This window comes from Cladophialophora bantiana, assembly GCF_000835475.1.
Source record: "Cladophialophora bantiana CBS 173.52 unplaced genomic scaffold supercont1.7, whole genome shotgun sequence".
NCBI classification, from domain to species: Eukaryota; Fungi; Ascomycota; class Eurotiomycetes; order Chaetothyriales; family Herpotrichiellaceae; genus Cladophialophora; species Cladophialophora bantiana.
The window spans coordinates 1,834,367-1,853,384 of record NW_015971581.1 but is presented as its reverse complement, the minus strand read 5'-3'; the positions used below and the strand labels follow the sequence as shown (position 1 = coordinate 1,853,384).

The window sequence follows — 19,018 nt, the reverse complement described above, 5'->3', positions numbered from 1 at the left end:
ATATTTTTTCTTTCCCCAGCGCGTCATCTTTTAGCGTTGCCTGAAGCTCCGAACGAGGTCAATTGGATTTGACCGGGACCTCCATAAACACTAGCTGCTGACTTCCCAATATTCGCGGTCCTCGTAGTGATCTTGTAACGCTGAACTTTCCTTGGGAAGGGACGGCTTCACTCGGCACTGTGTGTGATGTCTTTGGACCTGTGGTCCCAAGCAACCCTGCCGATCATCCTCACAACCCTCGGCCTCCTCGGCCTGTCGACACTGCTTGTTACCAAAATGCTTTTCTCAACAAAGAACCACTTCCCTGTCGAGGGCCTCACGGCCGTCGTGACCGGCGGCTCCCAGGGCCTGGGTCTGGCAATCGCGCAAGAACTCTCCGCCCGGGGCGCCAACGTGGCCATCGTCGCGCAGAACGTCCCGAAGCTCGAAACGGCCGTCAAGACACTGCAGAGCCGCGCCAAAACGGTACAGAAGCAAAAATTCCTCCATTTGTCCTACGACCTGCGCGTGCCGGAGTCCGCGCCCAGAATCTTGGAGGAGGTCAAGACGTGGAACAATGGGGAAGCGCCAGACTTGATCTTCTGCTGCGCGGGACACTGCTACCCGTCGTTCTTCGCCGACGCGCCGGTTGACCAGCTCAAGGATCAGATGGATACGGTCTACTGGAGCAGCGCATGGATGGCCCACGCGGCAATCAACATGTGGAAGACGCCCTCATCATCACCAAAAGCCGCGAACCACAACAAGAACAAGTCCACGCCCCCAAAACCGACGCGTCACATCATATTCACATGCTCCACCTTGGCCTTCTTCCCCGTCGCAGGCTACAGTCCGTACTCGCCGTGCAAAGCGGCCATGCGCGCCCTGGCCGATACGCTGAATCAAGAGGTGGAAGTGTACAACGGAGCGCGCCAGAACCCCTCTTTAGGACCTGTCCCGGACGCAGACATGAAAGTCCACATCCTGTTTCCCATGGGCATCATGTCCCCGGGGCTGGAGAATGAAAACAAGATCAAGCCGTCCTTGACGCTGCAGCTCGAAAAGGACGACAAACCGCAACAACCCGAAGAGATTGCAAAGATCACCCTCCAACGTCTCGGGGCGGGCGACTTCATGATCAGCACAATGTTCCTGGGCCACTTAATGCGTGGGTGCGGGATGAGCGGCAGCGTGCGCATGAACGTGATGGACGTCTTTTGGAACTGGCTGGGCTCTATCATTATCATCTTTGTGGCTCCCGATTTCGTCGCAAAGTGCAGGAACTGGGGCAAGCAGAAGGGCATGAATGCGACCACCACAAATGTCAGCTGAAGGTTTTGAGATTTATTTGCGGCAGGTCTTCATCCCGACATACTCCTACTTGTTCTCCTCCTCAGTAACTACCGCATCATCAATTTCCAGCATGGCGCCCAGAGAAGACACCAATTCCTCCTTTGTCCAGTCGCGGTCAAAATCCTGGCTCAGAAACATGCGGGACGCACGCTCCGCGCTCTGTAACTCCTCTATCTCATCCTCCTTCAAGGCTGAACATATCGCCACGAGATCATCCCCTCTTTGCGCCAATCGAGCTATTTCGACGGCTCGCTCGACGATCTCTGCCGGGACGCCATTCATAGCCGCGCATTGGACGCCGTAGGACACACCACTTCGACCCGAGCGGAGATGAAACAAATAGGTGACCTGACTATTATGATCTATACCAGTGCAGGGACTGTCCCTTTCATCAACTCGGACCTCCATGTGCGCAAAAGAGATGTTTCTGGCATCGTTGAACATGCCCAACTCGAAGATTTCGTGAAAGTGGGTGGCCACCAGCGTCTTCGGCACTTGATGTCCCAGGGAAAGCAGATGGTGGAAGACTCCCGCGGCAAGGCCGGCACCGTCGAATGTGTCTGTTCCTTTCCCGAATTCGTCGATCACGACCAAGCTTTGTCTGGTGCAAGAGTTCAAGGCAATGGCAATCTGTTGCATCTCAATCACGAAGGCCGATTGAGCTTTGGACACGGTCTCGCGGGCTGTGATACGGGTGAGGATCTTGTCGGTAATGCCAATGGTCGCGGAGTCAGCTGGGAGGAATGAGCCCATCTGGGCCATGTAGACTGCCAGAGCAACCTGCTTCTGATAGACAGATTTGCCTGAATAGTTGGGGCCCGTCAACAATATCATGCTTGGGCCCGCGGAGTCAGTTTCTCCATTTCCGCCCACGAGAAAGGTGTCGTTTGCAACGAATGATGGCACCGTCATCTCCTGCAACAGATGTCTCCCTCCCTTGATCTCGATAATGTTGTCCTCTGTAATCGTCGGCCGACTCAACCGATATTGATGCGCGACGTGGGCAAAGGCCAATGAGCAGTCCAGCTCACCGCAGAGATCAGACACGGCGATGAGGAGGTCTTCGTCCCGCAGCACGTTCTGCGCCAAGTCGTGCGCAATTTCGATCTCCATGTCGCAGATTGCAGAGTACAGGTCGCCGAGCTCATGGTCCATTTCGTGCATCGTGGCGTCCTTGTAGTAGACTTGGGCTGGCGTGGTGAACATGAGCTGCCATCCCAATTCTTGCCCGTCACACACGGCCTGACCAGTTGCCGGATCCCTGGGAAGGGCGAGATGGAAGCCCAGATGTGGCAGATACGTAACGTTCAATTCCATGTTGAGGTCCTGGGGGATCGTCGGTTGGATGTCGCGAGCCTTTTCGTTCAGGATATCCTCCATTCCGTCGTAGACGTCTTTCGCCTGATCCAGTTCTTCGTTCACGCCTCTTTTCACCACTGTACGACGCTGGTCGATGGATGACTCGCGGTCCACGATCTCATTCACCATGCGCCCAACCCTCTTCAGACTGTGTCGGTCTAGGACCTCTGCCGCACGGACGCACAATGGGAGGTGCTCGGCTCCGATGATCTCTCTGAGAGTGTCTGCAATATCGATGGCATGGTAGCAGAAACCTAGAAGAGACTCCCACACACTGCTTTTGAATGCATTTTGCTTCGTCTTTCCACCCTCGATTCCCTTGTGAAGAAGAGTAGTGGTGTTCCGCATGTTCTTGATCCGACTGAGGCTCTTGCTGAGCAGTTCAAGCGCTGATTGATTCTCCGGCCTGACAAACACGGAAATGAAGTCGAGCCGGGTATTGATCAGCACTACGTCCATCGACGGCCTCAGAAATGCTTGCCGTAGCCGTACCTTGCCCTGTGGAGTTCGCGCATGGTGCTGGAACAGGCCGTAGATTGACAGGGATTCCTTTGCCCCCGATGCGCCGGGCCCCTGGTTGAAGGCATTGGGATGAGATTCTGGCAGGATGATTTGCAACGAGACAAGGGTGTCACTGTTAACGAGCATAGTGCCGCGGAGATTGAACATCTCAAGCCGGGCAATGCGGAAGGTTTGGTTGGCATCTGGATCTCCTGGCAGATAGACCGCTGTTCGTCTTCGCTGCAAGCAGGAGATGATGGCACCCGCACAGCCAATGCTGACTTTGTTCTCGAGATCCAACCACGATGATATTTGCATCAACTTGCCTCGTCTCTTTGTCAGGCCAAGCTCTTCAGGTTGCAGCCTTTCGTCATAGGTCATCGAGTCACCCGGGACGAGAAACTGAGTGGCAAGATCCTCACCGAACGAACAGAGGCCGATCAACCTATTCAGGGCATCTTCGTAATCGAAATCAGGTGTTGGCCGGATCTCAATTTGGTAAGGGAGAGGTTGGTGGCCGTCATCTATCTTCCGTCACAAGTCAGATTCATCGTGATCATGGCGCATGCTTACCGCCGTCCACCAGGGATACATTTCGGCGTAGTCGAGTATCAGCCGAGTCTGATATGCTGTCGGAGCGAACAGAAAGAATGACTATAGTCGGTTGAAGGTCCAATTTCACTGTAGAAGCATTGAGTTGGTGGTCAATATGAGAGTCGATGGGCTCCCACATTTGTCAACGACGTCGTCAGCACCGCCAATGACCTCTTCCATGCACAAAAGCCTCTCCTCGCCCGCAACGTAATACGCACATCCTATTTTACCCTTTTCCTTGATGTCGACGGCCATGATCACCTGGTCCAGGAAGTCGTCATCTCGGGACGCTACGGCGTGACCTTCTTCGCTCGCCGCTGCGGAGAGGACGGAATGGACAGGCCTTGGGTAGCCTTGAGAGGTAACTTGAGACGGAGTGGTAGACGGCGTTCTTTGGTGTCGTGAATGTCGAGCAGATTGGCTGCTCCGTCGATTAAATGGAGGTCGAGATGTGCCTTCGCGTGGTCGTCTTCCAGCTTGACCACCGCGGGCTCGCTCCCGACGAGACGAATCGCGCCTCGGACCTGAAGAGGAGAGCATTCTCAGAACAGTGAGCAGATAAGTACCCACAGGAAATTGCAGATGAGAGAGAAACTGGAACATGAAGAACTGTGTGCGAGGTGGCGATGCTCCGAGTGATGCAGCTTGTGGTTCTTCCATGGTCAGCTTGAGTTGGGAACTTGGCAGCCGTCGACCTTGCCTTACGGCGGAGTCAGATAATTTGCATTCATAATCTCGTCTCTGTACATTTGCTGTGTCTATTTGGTCATATGCACATAGAAGGGTTGATCAATCAACTCTGCACTTCAGCATCTTGCCAACCTCCCACAATGCGTCCACCCTCTGCCCTCTTGACTCGACACCACATCCCGACTTCTTTATCAGTGATGAATTGCCACAGCACAAAAGGCCAGCTTTTGTGGCACGGCAGAGGATCATAAAATTCACGTGCAATTTCATAAACCTTCGGTAATCGGGTCCAAGGGATGGCCGGGAAATCATGGTGTTCGTTGTGATACCCGACATTGTAAGTGAGGGCGTTGAGTGGGCCGTAATAAGAATACGTCTCTGGAATAGGCACATCTTTCGGAACCTTTCCATTCTCGAGAGTAGATTTGGCGAAGACATAGTGCTCTGAGATGAAGTGAGCAGCGCATGGGTGTAGAGAACCAGCTAGGAATGAGCTCGTGAGCAGATAGGAGAAAGCTTTCCAGCCCAAAAATCGGATGATCAGGATATCGAAGACGATTTGAGCTCCAATATTGCAATAGTGGATTGGACCGAAGGGTATCTTGTACACCATCATCGGCCGAATTGCGTAAAATATCAGCTGAAATGTGCAGAAAAAAGCCTTGCCGAGAACCGAGTCCAAGAAGATCGCCTCAAGTGCTGTAGGGAGATCCGTGTCTACACCATCCACGCCCAACGATTTATGATGAGTCAAATGATACTGTCGGAATCCGGCCGAGTAGGGTATCCCGATGGGAAGATTTGCGAAGATGGCGAAGAGTCTGTTGTAGATGCCTGTCCGGAAAGCCAAATTATGGCTGATCTCGTGGATAGCGAGGAAGAGATTCTGGTTCGCAGTGGCGCCAATTATGTATGCTGTAAGGAAGAACTGCCATGAGAAAAAGGCAGAGTCTTTGAGGAGGTAGGCGCAGAGGATCTGTAGCAGAACGACGAGGAGGACCACATATTTCGTTAGCGGTTCTGGACCGCACAGTTGCAGGATTTCCTTGTGTGATTTTATGATGGCCTGTCGCCGGGTGCGGTGAGGCTCCTCCGTGTATGTCCAAAAAAACTTGTCTTCTGCAAACCGTTTCTTGTGGCCCAGCTCTTCCGTTGTACCTCTATCGTCAACCTTCGCAGTGTTTGACAAATTTGTCTGACGGGCCCTGCTGATGGACTGAGTCTCTGTGGCGGTCGACATACTAGTGCTCGGCGACTTTGAGCTCGGCGGATCTGGAAACGGTGGTAGACAAGCGACAAGAGCTGAACATGAGATCGCCGAGGAGCAGCTACAAACTCCAAAGTCAAAAGCCCGCTTCAAGTGCATTGAACCTGGTCGATATTATGACACCGCTTCAGCTAGACCAGATATGGTTAGTCTTCTCATCACCTGCTCAAACAACGGTATCGACGGACTAATTCGGCCAATAGTCAACTTTTCTGCACTAATATTATTAATAGATGCTTCTCTTTTTTTCAATTAACACGCGATCCACCAAGGACCCTTCGTCGAACACATCTCTACTCAACATTCTCGCAACGGGTATGACAGCACATTGGACACTCTACCGCTAGCTGGTCAGAATTACCACTGTCACCGCAGGAATAACAGCACCATAGAACCCACCTGCGACATTCGTGGGACTTGCAGTCAACGTTCCAGAGATATACCATCAACCCTCCGAGCCTAGCACGATTTTCATGCCAATATCTGTTATCTGCATCCTTCGGGATCAGACACCAACATTCTCCGGGTTCTAGCGTAGACTGCTTTCAATTCGTACTGAGAGCACGTCTCGGGGTTGGAGACCAACACTCGTTGCTGGTAATTCTTGAAGTCTTCAACTGCCAGGTGTCGCAATGCAGACTTCTACACAACAGGAGCTCTAAATGTAGCTTCAGTCTCGTAACTTTCAATCCATGCTTCTCAGCTGTGGCCAATTCTAATGGGAATCCGAGCGCTGCAGTCAGGGTCGGTATTTGAGCTTGATCTGCAAATAACGTCTCCTCAGCAACGCCCAAAACCTGCTGGAAACTTGAGATGAGTTATTAGTGGGCTAAACGCCAGCTTTCCAGGTCCTGCAAGAGCTCATACTCGGCGTCAAGAATGTTGCGTCTCACCATCTTGTCGGCGTATGACAGTGATAACAGGTACTCTGCAGGATAGCGTAATAGACGCAACCACACGGACCAACCGAACCCGGCGTAGGTCATTTTAAAACTCGGTTGCCGGGGATGCGATGGTTCGCCCCCATCTACATCGGACGGACTTGGGTTGCTCGCTCGCAAAGCTGCTTCGAGTTCTCTGTTGCATTGGGGAGAAGGACGTGTCGGCGATGCGGTCGATGTGAGAGGATCTCCGTCAACTAGCCTCTTAGATCGATGCAGCGCAACTCTGGCGCTGTCGGACTGAGTAAGGCGCTGGTAGCCCACATGTGGCATGCTGGGATGATTCGCAAGAGGTTCGGTCCCACACCACAATCCTTCTGTATGTATATCTCCATCGAGTAGCTCTTGGGCCCGAATCAACCGTCTAGGGTCGATAGTACTCGGAAGATATCGGTCGCCGTCAAGGAGTACAATCGTCAGCGATTCTCCTGGAGCTGAAGACCCAGGTCTTCAGATCATAATTGCGGGACCTGCGTTGATAGATGTGTTGTTCGGATTTGCAGTGCAGCCAAGATCAAGCTCCGAGTGGCTGCGTAGCTGGACTATTGCCGCTGTGGAGGCAACATCCGGCTCACTCTTGGTGTCCCATAAAATTGACGAGGGGTCGCTGTTGTTGTGAGACTCGATCTTGAAGCTATATGGGAGGAGCCGACGCGAAGATCTGGATTTGGGGTCAAATCCAGGATTTCTTGCAACAAAACATTGAATACCGTCGATAAAGATAGGTTTGTCGTGATATGATAAATTTGACCGTCGTGGATTTTCGTATAGCTTGCGCGCAGCCTCACGCTTGACAGCTCCTGGCACTTTCTTCTTCAAACCCCAAGCCCGAAATTGAGTCGTGTACTGGGGAATACTGCTATCCTCAACGATCCGACTTTGATTGATTAGATGATTAACACACCTGGCATGAAAGTCATTGTTCTTCTCCATACACCTAGCTGCATCCTGCACGGAAAATTTACGATTGAAGTAGAAATCCTCCAAGACGTCCCGGATACCCTCCCAGGCATCTGACGTTATGGCTTTTGCCCGTCCACAATTGCCCGGCTGGTGATGCCGAAAATTCATAGTGTGTTCTGGTGAATATAACGCTTTGGATATTTCGCAGGATCTTGGAGCTAATGTAACGACGATAAATTAAAAATATGAGACAGAAAACTATCGCCCTCTGATTTGTTGATGGCACCGGTTTCTTGGGGGATACCATGCCTCTATGTAGGAGCTGGCTGAAGCAGGATGCTGTGGCGATTCTCAACCAATCAGTCACAATGATAATTTCCGTATTTGGTTAGGAGGCTACAACCGCCTGAGGCTGGCAACTCGCCCGGTAACTGTGTTAGATACTTATGGCAGTGATGAAAAAGTAAATTGTCAAGTTGATATTCGTGATCTCATGTCAGTGGCATGAGTAGCCTTAGATGATAGAGATCATGATGTACATAAGGGAACTTTAGGAGGGCGTGGACTTTCACCTGCTCTGCTGCAGCAGTTGAATAGAAGCCTGCATCAATCGTCACGCTATCAGTCGACAAATGTCCTCTAAAGCGATGAGGGAAATTGAGACGGAGGCTTTGGTCTGTTGGGGACGTCCAAAATGGGTGTTGAGGTTCACAATTCGTCTAAGGTCGATAAATACACCCTGGCATGCATTGGCTCATATGCCAAAGGTGGCAAAAAGAACATCCACGAACGAGATCAACAAGCAAGGGGCGCTGTCGCTTCACGAGGCCAAACGACGGAAGACGACAATAAGGGCGGTGAATGGTGAGTACATTACACTCAGCCTGGGATGCGATTAGCTAGGCCAATACAGGCAGAGCAAGTAGCCAAGGTCTACCGCCAACAACGTCCAAGCATAGCGAAAAGGGTCGGCTCGAGATCACCAGAAGAGCAATAAAGCCTATCCGATACGACGCTGGCTGTTGGAAGACGGTGATAGCACGCTTGTTGCAAGGATGCTCAGCACTGTGAGAATAGACTTGGACCTCGTCATAACACGGCCAAAGTGCATGTGGAGAATGTTTTGAAGGAATAAGAAAGCCTCCCCGGCGCCTTAGAAGTGTTTGCGATGGGGAAGGGGATGTGTGATCAAACATTGGATTCTCAGTCATACCTTTTTCCAGCCTGGATCGAGCTCCCGAAGACGACAAGCGGGATAACAACCATCCAAAATTTGGGGCGGCGTGAAAATATTAGTAGGTAGCACGGGAAAAATGAGCCATGATCTCCTAATCACCGCGCTACGGTTCTGCAGCCCTGTTGCAAACGCCAGTGCCAAGGTTACAAGGAAATTTAAGCAGCAGTGTAAGGGCAGGGAATCTACCAGGTTCCGTGAAATCTGTCTGAAATCAGGTGCCTAGCCGAGGGGCAAGTGTGGGCTTTTTTTAGAGGGCTAGATTTGGTGCCCATGGCGCGTGGCTCGGGGAGTGCTCAAGGAGCCTTTCGATGACGTTCATTTAGTAGCTCAGTTAAAGCTCAGGTTTAAGCAGTCTTCGCTCCCCCTCTAACATCAAATCGTCCTACGGTTTCCGAGGGCAGATGGTCGGAGAAGGTCTATTCTTCAAACTTCCTATTATGCTCGACTCCCGGTAAGATATGCCGACTTCTGACATGAACTATCTCTGGTTCTTCAGAAAGAATTGACCTATGGCATGCATTTTGGAATCCATTAGCTGATGTAAGAAGAAGTGTTGAGTAATCTTGAGATATCATTTAAATCACATTAATATGCTCCGGCGAATCTAAAGTCTGACATATTAGTACGATTTCAACTCCGCAATCAAATGGGTGTTAGCATTCGATACGCACTCGTAGCGTGGCTCACATACAAAAGTTGTGTGGGGATGCGTATTCGCTTCTGTCAACCACTCCGTGTCCGCAAAGCGACCCGCAGAGGCCGGTCTTCGGGAGCAATTCGTATGCGAAGCATCTACCGATTCAATGAGCCGAGGCTGCGTTTTATATACGAGTAAATGTCCTGCAAAGTGCGGTAAGTCATATAACAATACATCAGAGCATTGCCTACCGAAGTACCTTCCATGACTTCGAACGGGTCCATGAACAACAGGAACGACTCCGATCATCCTCCCAGAGATGACGACGGCAACGATGACCATCGGAACCACCACTACCACCACTACCGCCACTGGGACTCTGACTGTTTCGGCTCATCCTCCCGTTGAGATCTCGAAATATCCCAAACTGGACGCTTTACAGGCCGGCCATCTGCGACACTTCCATAATCTTGTCTCGCAACCTGACGGCGAGTGGCATCACTTCGGCACCCTCGAGGCCCAGCAGGAATGGGATGATGCGTACAGGTACCAGTTGGCGACGATGGCCTACGCCACTGGTGTCGCTCATTACCATCGTCTTCCGGCCATGAGAAGTGCGTTCAAAGCGCTCCTGCGACGGATCATACACAAGATGCTTCGCCGAGAGGTTTGGGGATATTGGTTCAACACAAGTCATGGGGGAAACCTTCTCGATCCGGACCTGAAAGAACTCCGGAAACCCTGGGCGGACCCGGTCATCAAGGAAAACATCATGTACTCAGGCCACTTGTTGTTGATGACCAGCCTGTACGCTATGCTCTTTGACGACGACGAATTCGAAAAGGAAGGCAGCTTGACCTTCCAGTGGAGTCCTTTGTTCTGGGGCTTGGGCAGAGAGGATTTCAGGTACGACAATCGCAGCTTGCAGAAGGTAATTTTCCAGCAGATGGAGGAGAATGACTGGGTGGGCGTGTGCTGTGAACCGAATGCGGTGTTTGTGGTGTGCAATCAGTTTCCAGTGAGCCCAGTCTCCAGAGATTCCGTCCCCAGGCGGCATAGACTGACCATCGATAAGATCATTGCCATGAGATACAATGACAGCCGCGATGGTACAAACAACGTGGAAGAAGTCCTGAAAAAGTACGAAGCTTCACTCATCCGCAGAGGCATGATCACCAATAGCGGCCTGTACCCGAGTTTTTTTGCTCTGAAGCAGCGCCAGGCTATTCCCGCAAGGCAAGGAGCGCATACCGCTTGGTGAGTACTTCATGGTCAGGAGGTGTATGACAGCACTGATAGGAAAAGGGCAAATGCCTACATGAACACCTGGAACTCTGAAAAGGTGCACTCGTTGTACGACAGCCAGGTCCTTGGATTCTTGACCAACATCGCCGGAAAAACTCGTCTTCAGCCTACCCGAGTAGCTCTTGGATTCCGGAAGCTGGTGCTGGAGCATGGGGAGGATCCTCAGAGTCCGGAGACCCTGCGCAAGGCCCGCGAGATCTCTACTCAATTCACAAACCCGGTATTCCCTTTCGAAACAATAAGCTGGAACTGCTTTACCCAGATGCTGTCGGAGCTAGGAAAAGAAAAAGAGCTCAACGATCTCCTCGAATACATCGACTCGCACCTCAATCCGACTTGGGAGAATGGCGGCCTGTTCTATCCGCGCAACGACGAGCTCTTTGATGATGAACACAATATGGTCCACATGGAGCCTCATTCGGGTAATTCTGGCATCGGGTACTCTCGGCTAAATGTCAAGGATGGGCAGAAGAAGATGTGGGAACAGCCCTGGACGCACGAAATCCTCGCCCAGCGACCGTGGGTAGACGGATTGAGCTTCGCAGACGGCGTGGACTTCCTGAGAGGGATCTGGGACGACGAGGCGCGTGCTATGGTCGTTACCCTGAAGAGTTGGACCGAAAATCCACGAGAAGTGATGTTTACGGTCAAAAATCTGCCTCGAGGAGACTGGGCAGTCTATGTTGACACCACGCCGAAGCAGACAACAACAGTGCGCGAGACTGAGGGCGTTGTTGTGACTGTGAATGTCGGCCAGAGTGAGGTTGACATTGTAGTTGTTTCTCTCTAAGCCTGTGATGTGGCTGTCTCCAATTGGTGAATGAATAGATATTGTGATATGCGCCCAGTTAGACACCTAAAAGCTGATGCTGAATCCTGTAGTCTACAGCCGAAACACCCGTAATCGAGGAAAGGTGAGACGCCTAAATTGTGCCCATTCTAGAGGAACCGACAATGTCATAGGATGATTGGCGAGGCCGAGGAAGGCCGGCCATTGGAAGGGTCAAGACGGGTATATCTGCAGAGGTATCGTTCTATTGTGTCGCTATGGCGTGTTACGAGCCTCCATGTAAGAAGTAGGTTTTATTTACAGCGAACAGGTGGAAAATGGGCAGCCAAATATTAGATAGTCTCATATCTCCGTATGGAATCGCGAAAGGCACCGTGATAGATAGGCGCAGGAGCCTATACGATTGTCTGTTCAATAGGCATTGAGACCGGCTGCAGTGCTATTCGTTCACCGATTTAGGGGTACATAAACAACTGCCTTTGCATAGCTGTCTGCGAGGGAGCGGGACCAATTCACTCTTTCTACCTCGTATCCATCACCTATTTTGGAAACAAATATATGCCGAGGACTATCAGTAGCGAGAATACCTCGTACTCTAGAGACTGAAGTTCAATGGGGTCAGGGATAGATACCATGGTTTGCGGTCGGGGCTGCTCAAGGCGCAACTCAGGGCCAGCTAGGCCGGGCGCAGAGCTACAACAGCCACACCTCAGCAAACTTTGGCCTGGTACCCTCACTAGTCACGACGGCCGCTAGGCAAGGGCGTCATTTAGGGGAGCATCTGCACCCAATTTTGCAGGGAAATGTCCGAATGGTGACATTCTTAGATATGCACATGCTAACTAGCGAGGTGACATTTCTGGAGAGATCACCCCTATGGTGAGCGTTGTTGGGCAACCATTTGAGCCTCTCTCAGAGGAGAGAAATACCGCTGATACAGACAATTGCCTACATATGGGAAGGAGAAGGTCTTCTGGTTTGCCCCAGTGTATCTGCCTGAATGGAGGCTTAGCATACAGTACGAGGTAGCGGGATATTATCTAGCCAGTATCCAACCCCCTGCTCCTTCACAGCCTAACGCTTATGGAGACGGTCTCCATGTTTTAGGCAAATGTCAAGAATAAAATCACTACCTCGTACCTAAGTAAGCGCTCAGTGATGCCCACCTCAGTCCCTCTTCGGGGGTTTCACATGCTTCGGCGGGCGCATAGACGGTACATGTAAAATGGATTTGGTCTGCTTCAAACCCTGTTTTCACCTCAAACCCTGTTTTCACCTCAAACCCTCTTGGTTGCAAGAAGTACATGATGACCTTTTGCTTTTCGGCAACACTTCTTCGAAATGCTGTTTAATTCTATCCTTCATTTTAGAATGATTCAAGTCCTTGGTGCACTTTTTTGCCGACCGATGGCATTCTACACCGCGTCTTCGTTCATGGGTGCACCCATTGATGAATCCGGCTGTGCATTACGATGCAAAACCACCCAGCTTCTGCCGCGCGTCACGCGTTGCCCAACACCCCTTGGTCACCTCTCCGTGGCGCTCGTAGTCGTCTCAAGATATGCACCTCCCATCCTACAGCTACCTGCCCTTCACACCTTTGGAGGCTAAAAGTTTATCGACCGCCGGGATTGGGAGGCATCCTCAATGTGCCTAATCGACCTTTTGGGAAGCGTTCTCAGCCTATGGCACCGCCCGGAGATTCAAACCTCAGTTGCCTTGTCACGGAGTAACGAGCGGCTCGAAGACCCCTATCTTCACAAGCTTAGTACAGCATTGTCCAGGATTGGGAGCCTGCGCCTCACCTGTTATTACCCTTTGCGTTTCGAGTGAAGAAGTTCAAGCCAGATGTACACGTACATTCTGCTCAACTATTCACGCCCAAGGAATTCTTCCTTTCTCGTCAATGCGTTTGAGTCAACTACACATGTTCTGGGAAACTATGCAAATTTCGCCGGGTGCGGTAGTGTCTTGGGTCATCTCATGTTTGGACTACGGCATTTGGCTTGATTCAACATTATTTGTTATTTGTGTGATCCGCCTGTCTTCTATCCTTCACTATGGAATCTTCGTCTGTTTAGAGAGTGGCCCTGCCCACACGCGCAGAAGCGAAGGAACATATCAAGTCATTCTGGACCAGACGCCACATCGCTGGAAATGCCATCGACATTGAGAATGACATCAACATTCGCGGCCTTTCTAGCGGATTGAAAATGTAGCTGATTGCCTCTACGGCGACCTCACTCACTTTTTCTGGGAACTGCTCCAGAATGCGGATGATAGCGAATAGCGCGTGGATTTCATCTCCACGAACAATTCTCTGACTTACCAGACTAATCAAGCCGGCTGCACCAGGCTCGACGCCGAATCGCTGTGTTCGGTGGGATGCAGTTTCCAAGGCCGGCCAGGATGACAAGATCGGGGAAAAGGGCATTGGCTTCAAGCCGCTTTTCAAAATTGCGGATGTGGTCAACATCCACTCGGGTGTCTATTCTTTCAAACTGGATACCCAACCGCCACTCGGCAATGTAGTGTAATGGGAGAAGTTTGAAGTGGTGGATAGCGTTATGATTGGCTGGGGCGTCGACCCTAGACTAGGGTCCTTCTTATATAGTCCTCGGGGGACTATTATTTTTTCATAGAGAATTAATTAACTAAGTTACCAATAGAGAGGACTTCCCCTAGTTGAGTGTGCGCGTTGGGAAGAGGCTATACCCACCGCCGTACGAGTTGATACCCATGGCTAGTAGCCTCGCCCCAGTTCAGTAGGAACGGTTCTACTAATTTGGCTTGATCAAGCACAGGACTTTCTAGGAACATCAATCTGTCTGTAGTTCAAAGCTGACCTTGATGTGTCCACTTTGCACCACCATCTTCCATCATTCGATTTCAAGTTCTTACTGTTTACCCGGAAAATCAAAGTTATCAATTTGAAGGTCTCGGCCGGACAGCCGTTTGAGAAGCTTGGACAGCTCAATCATTTACGGCCTGATTGCGAAAGAATCGAGACGAGGATCAACGACCAACCCGAATCGACAATGAATTATGTCACATTTCGGCGTACGTTTAGAGGCATGCCTCAACGGCAGCCTGGAGCTCAGGTTCAATCTGGCAACGATGAAACTACAATCGTGCTTGCTTTTCCGCAATACAACCAGCAACACCTTATCAAAATGCAAAGACCTATGCATACTTACCAGTGGATCACTTTGGATTTGAGGTATGATAACGGCATCCCTTGCGAAGTGTCTCAGCCCTAACAGTTGCACAGTTTATCATTCATACCGATTTCATCTCGACTGCAAATCGAGAAGATGTGGATAACCGAACATGGAATGAATCCCTCCAAACCCGTTTGCCAGAAGCGCTCTGCTTTGCCTTTGAACGGCTGGCAGCATCGACGAACCCTCGTATGAAGTATCACTGACCTGAGTATTTGGGATCTTTACGGTTTATTTACAACCCGTTCATGAAAGTTGTTGCCAATGCTACTACCGCTCAACTTCGATCAAAGCCACTGGTTCAAACGGAGTTACTCGGTGGTGTCTTCCTTGCTCCTCAGGACGCATTGACCGCATCAGATGATTTTCGAGGCACAACAGGTGAACTTCTGATCACTGAGAGTCCGTACGCCCTCCGGGTCAGATCGAGGGCATACTCTACGAAGTCATCCTCGATTCTAGCGACAATGGGTGTCGCTCCTTACAGAATCTCTCATTTCATCGAGCATCTGAGCCATATCCAGGATAGTACAGGTTTCTCGTCAAAGACAGGAGCATGGCACTCCCGTGTGGCAAGGCTTCTCTACAAACATTTCTCAGATAGAAAGTATTGGTCAACAGAATATTTGGCCTTCAAAGCACTTCGAATCATCCTGCTTGAAGGTGGCTCATGGGTCTCTGGTGATTGGTGCCAGGTCATCAACGTCTTTTTACATCAGAATCACCGTATGTCCCTCCCATCTGGACTCGACGTTTGCTTCGTACAGTCATGTGTTGCCGGTGATCGCTACCGCAACAAGCTCTACCGCCTATCAGGAGTCAAACCATCTGATGCGACTGAGATATGCAGAATGATAGTCCGGTCTCACGCAACAGCCAGGACCTGGAGGCCGAAAGACATCATTGCACATGCGGTGTATCTCTTCCATGCTCGCTATTGGCGTCAATTTGGCTACCCACTCAGCATTTGCCTCGTTGACTCTAAGCTCACTATTCGATATCAGGAGAAAGGTCAGCTTCCATTCGGCACAGAAGGAAGGGCCGTCAGACGGCTTTTTTCAGATGACTTCAGTGATGTTTTATGGCTACATACAGACTACGAAGACGCAATCGCAGGTCACGAGAGTCAAGACTGGTGTCGATTCCTGTCCTCATTAGAAGGAGTGGTTGTGTTGCCTCCCTTGCTGTCGAATGGACGACTATCAAACGCAATGAGACATATACTGGCGAAAAACGGCTCAACTTGGAACAGCTCCGGTCTCTGAAAGCAGGCAATAAACAGGAACAAGTGAAAAAGTTGGCAACAACTGTTTACAAATCAATCGCAACATACCCAGCATTAGAAATCCCAAAGCTGTAAGTTGAGTATATCTTCAACCTGGTGGCTGCTGACGGCGATCAAGAAGAGAGAATTTCCTCAATTGGGATTTGATATACGTTGACCCCGGCAGATGGGTTTTGCTATACCAATGCGTATGGAAAGCCTCATTTCCCTGTACGAAAGTGTACGTTCTCTCCAAAATCTATCGAGAGTGTCAGAGGCTCTTCCAGAAACTGTTGGGAGTAAGGAATGCAGTACTTGACGATTTGATCTCAGAGTTCCGTAGCATGGAGTCACGGGCTGGGCCCGAGCATACCAGTCTCTTATGCCACAAAATGCTGCCTGCGCTCGACTCCTTCCTCGGCGAGACTTTTCTTTTAATGTTTTAACGACGAGAATTGCTTGAGTTTCGCATTTTTCCCGTCAGTCAAGGTGAATCCAACAATCACGCTCCAAGGACGACTTTGCTTCGAGCGCAGGATCAATTCTGGATTGCAGACTTGAACCGGCTAAATCGAAGTTTAAAGACTTTTGCCGTTACTCGACATAACTGGGGTCTCTTCGAATCATCAATGGACAACATTTTTGATAAGTTGTCAATGGACTCCAAACGTTTATCGAGGAGCGTGGAGAAAGAAGAGACCCAGCCAAAGCAGGGGGTCCAGGAACTGGATCCCGATCTTACCGACAGGCTTCGAGGACAAAGTCCGTATATCATCGGGTAAGTACCTAGTATTTTACGGGGGCACCCATCTGTGACTGACAGATTCAAGTATTATATGTTATAACGACAAGAGCACTCTGAACGCTAAGAAGGTGACGGCAATGCTTAGCGATATAATGGTTTTTCGAGTTCCAAAGATTATCGTCAAGCGCTTTGTTCTTGATGCCAACGGCAACAAAAAGTACGGCCAGGACGATCAGGGAGAGGTCCTCTTAGTGGATGCGGACACAAAGCTGCATGTTAAGATTCGACAAGGTCTAGAGATCACGGATATCATTGTCCCATTAGCAGAACGTTTCGCCGAACGCTTTGACCTGGGAGACACTAGTCGGGAACTCCTAGCGAACGTGCTTACGATGACGAGAGTCGAGCAAGTTATTGAAGGACTTGAGAGAGCAGGTGTCAGCATATCTCCAACAGCCATCGCCGAAGTTGCGACTGGACCTGAACCCGACGAAGATTCTGACGACGCCATCCTTGCTGAGGATCCCACCGAAAGCCTTGGGTTAACTTTCAGACAATTACAGATCAGCGAAGTGGAGGAGGATCGTGTTTCAGAGACGGAATTCCGGGAACTCCAACAGCAAAGACTATCACCAACGCCAAGTGCACAGAGTCGAAGAAGAAGAAGCGATGCAGGGATCTCCTCGCCAATATCATTAAGGAGAAGTTCAGCCCATACTTCTATCAGCGGAGTACAATCCATTGCTATCACCGCGACCGGCCCAGCTGCTACAACCGAGACTATCGCGCCCTTGGTCGAGAGGCTGAGTAACGCAAAGCTGTCCGACGCAACCCATGACGTTTTTCACCATCGATCTACGACATCCACTCCTTCAAGACCAGAATCTAGCGAATCACAAATACCAGATTTTGGCGGCGGAACCTCATTTCAGTTCACTTTCAATCCACCCGCTTCTCAACATCTTGTGAAAAATACAGATGTTGGCGCAAGGAATCAAACAGGAACGAATGAGTCAGCGATCTCCCGCATCATTGTTGACAGCTCTCAAGATTTCCAGTCCGATTCAGATGCGCTATACTCCTCATCAGATCATACACACGGACAACTGGTAACCCCAACCCGGACAATTCAACGAGTAGGCGGTCACCTGTCCTCTGGAAGATCCGGTAGGATCAACTACGGAGGAAACAGCTTCATCGCTCAAGAAACTCTTGCGGACACGCCGCACGAGATCGGATTTGCTGGAGAACATCTGGTGAGGACACGCGATCATGTTTTGTTTCAATTCAGGTTTCTAACAAACAAAACTTTAGGTCTACAAGTTCTTGGAAGAAAAGTTATCGCCGTCGTTCACACCAGAGAACTGGACTAGCCGGAATCGAAAAAAGGTCTTTTCAAGCCAATTGAGCAGCGGGTTTCGCGAAAAGACTTCGCCGACTTCACATACGGGGACACCGAAGGGAGAATGCGTCGGTATCTGAGGGAGCAAATCCCAACCTTCGAGTACCCGAGCGACCAGTCGAACATCACATATCACTTGAAAGCGAAGACCACACTGGGGAGGCTGAGTGCACCGGCCCTCCTGAGTAACAACCAGATCTCCATGGCGAAGAAGTACTCGCGACGATTTTCGACGCCGGTCACCCAAACCGATGTTTACATCCTGGTGAGAGTCTACGGGGTAGGGTCAGACCCTCCTCAACCGGAATTCTGCCTGTTTCCCGACCCTTGGGATCTCATTTGCCAAGATTCCCCGGGCATTGAAGGCGAAAGTGGGATTTATGTACGTCCCAAGTTTGCCTGAGCATCATCACACTGTGTCAGATACATAGGCGAGGCTGGGGGGGACCGTAGGATCAGTATAACGGAAGTAGTATGCCACAATCTCCCCCACTACTTCTCGTAGAGCAGTTTATTGGTATTACTATACAACTTCGTAGACCCTGATCACCTTTTGCGTGCGCGTCTCGGATTTTGCCTCTACGACCTAAAATCATCGAGGGAGCGATGCGGAAGGAATTCTAGGAGAGGAGCATAGGGATTGGGATCTGAGAGGCTCACTGAGACTTGCTGAGATTAAGCTGAATGACATGTCTTGCTAGGAGCAGGTTTAGCCGATCGCTAAGAAGCTAGATTGGACCTGTTGTACCCAGTACACAGAATGAGAGTGGATCTGTCTGCTTGATTGTGTGCTGCTGGCTCTTCAGAGAGACTCTGCCTGTCTATATACT

The 19,018-nt window shown here is 50.5% G+C and overlaps 7 protein-coding genes across 7 annotated transcripts; 5 read left to right on the top strand and 2 right to left on the bottom strand.

Moving 5' to 3' along the window:
• Positions 1–186: 186 nt before the first annotated feature.
• On the top strand, positions 187–1,311 carry Z519_05662 (uncharacterized protein; the record flags this gene model as incomplete). Its single annotated transcript, XM_016763402.1, has 1 exon — positions 187–1,311. One exon carries the CDS (start codon positions 187–189, stop codon positions 1,309–1,311), a length of 1,125 nt encoding a protein of 374 aa, XP_016621015.1.
• Positions 1,312–1,356: 45 nt separating this feature from the next.
• On the bottom strand, positions 1,357–4,446 carry Z519_05661 (uncharacterized protein; the record flags this gene model as incomplete). Its single annotated transcript, XM_016763401.1, has 3 exons — positions 1,357–3,716; positions 3,766–3,873; positions 3,924–4,446. The coding sequence occupies 3 exons, from the start codon at positions 4,444–4,446 to the stop codon at positions 1,357–1,359; spliced, it is 2,991 nt and encodes a 996-aa protein (XP_016621014.1).
• Positions 4,447–4,579: 133 nt separating this feature from the next.
• Positions 4,580–5,716, bottom strand: Z519_05660 (uncharacterized protein; the record flags this gene model as incomplete). The annotated part of the gene is made up of 1 exon (XM_016763400.1): positions 4,580–5,716. The coding sequence occupies one exon, from the start codon at positions 5,714–5,716 to the stop codon at positions 4,580–4,582; it is 1,137 nt and encodes a 378-aa protein (XP_016621013.1).
• A 4,079-nt stretch (positions 5,717–9,795) lies between these two features.
• On the top strand, positions 9,796–11,556 carry Z519_05659 (uncharacterized protein; the record flags this gene model as incomplete). The annotated part of the gene is made up of 2 exons (XM_016763399.1): positions 9,796–10,718; positions 10,767–11,556. The coding sequence occupies 2 exons, from the start codon at positions 9,796–9,798 to the stop codon at positions 11,554–11,556; spliced, it is 1,713 nt and encodes a 570-aa protein (XP_016621012.1).
• A 3,038-nt stretch (positions 11,557–14,594) lies between these two features.
• Z519_05658 (uncharacterized protein) lies at positions 14,595–14,972 on the top strand (the record flags this gene model as incomplete). The annotated part of the gene is made up of 2 exons (XM_016763398.1): positions 14,595–14,776; positions 14,828–14,972. 2 exons carry the CDS (start codon positions 14,595–14,597, stop codon positions 14,970–14,972), a joined length of 327 nt encoding a protein of 108 aa, XP_016621011.1.
• Positions 14,973–15,025: 53 nt separating this feature from the next.
• Positions 15,026–16,042, top strand: Z519_05657 (uncharacterized protein; the record flags this gene model as incomplete). Its single annotated transcript, XM_016763397.1, has 1 exon — positions 15,026–16,042. One exon carries the CDS (start codon positions 15,026–15,028, stop codon positions 16,040–16,042), a length of 1,017 nt encoding a protein of 338 aa, XP_016621010.1.
• A 628-nt stretch (positions 16,043–16,670) lies between these two features.
• Positions 16,671–18,268, top strand: Z519_05656 (uncharacterized protein; the record flags this gene model as incomplete). Its single annotated transcript, XM_016763396.1, has 3 exons — positions 16,671–16,819; positions 16,872–18,042; positions 18,101–18,268. 3 exons carry the CDS (start codon positions 16,671–16,673, stop codon positions 18,266–18,268), a joined length of 1,488 nt encoding a protein of 495 aa, XP_016621009.1.
• Positions 18,269–19,018: the final 750 nt, after the last annotated feature.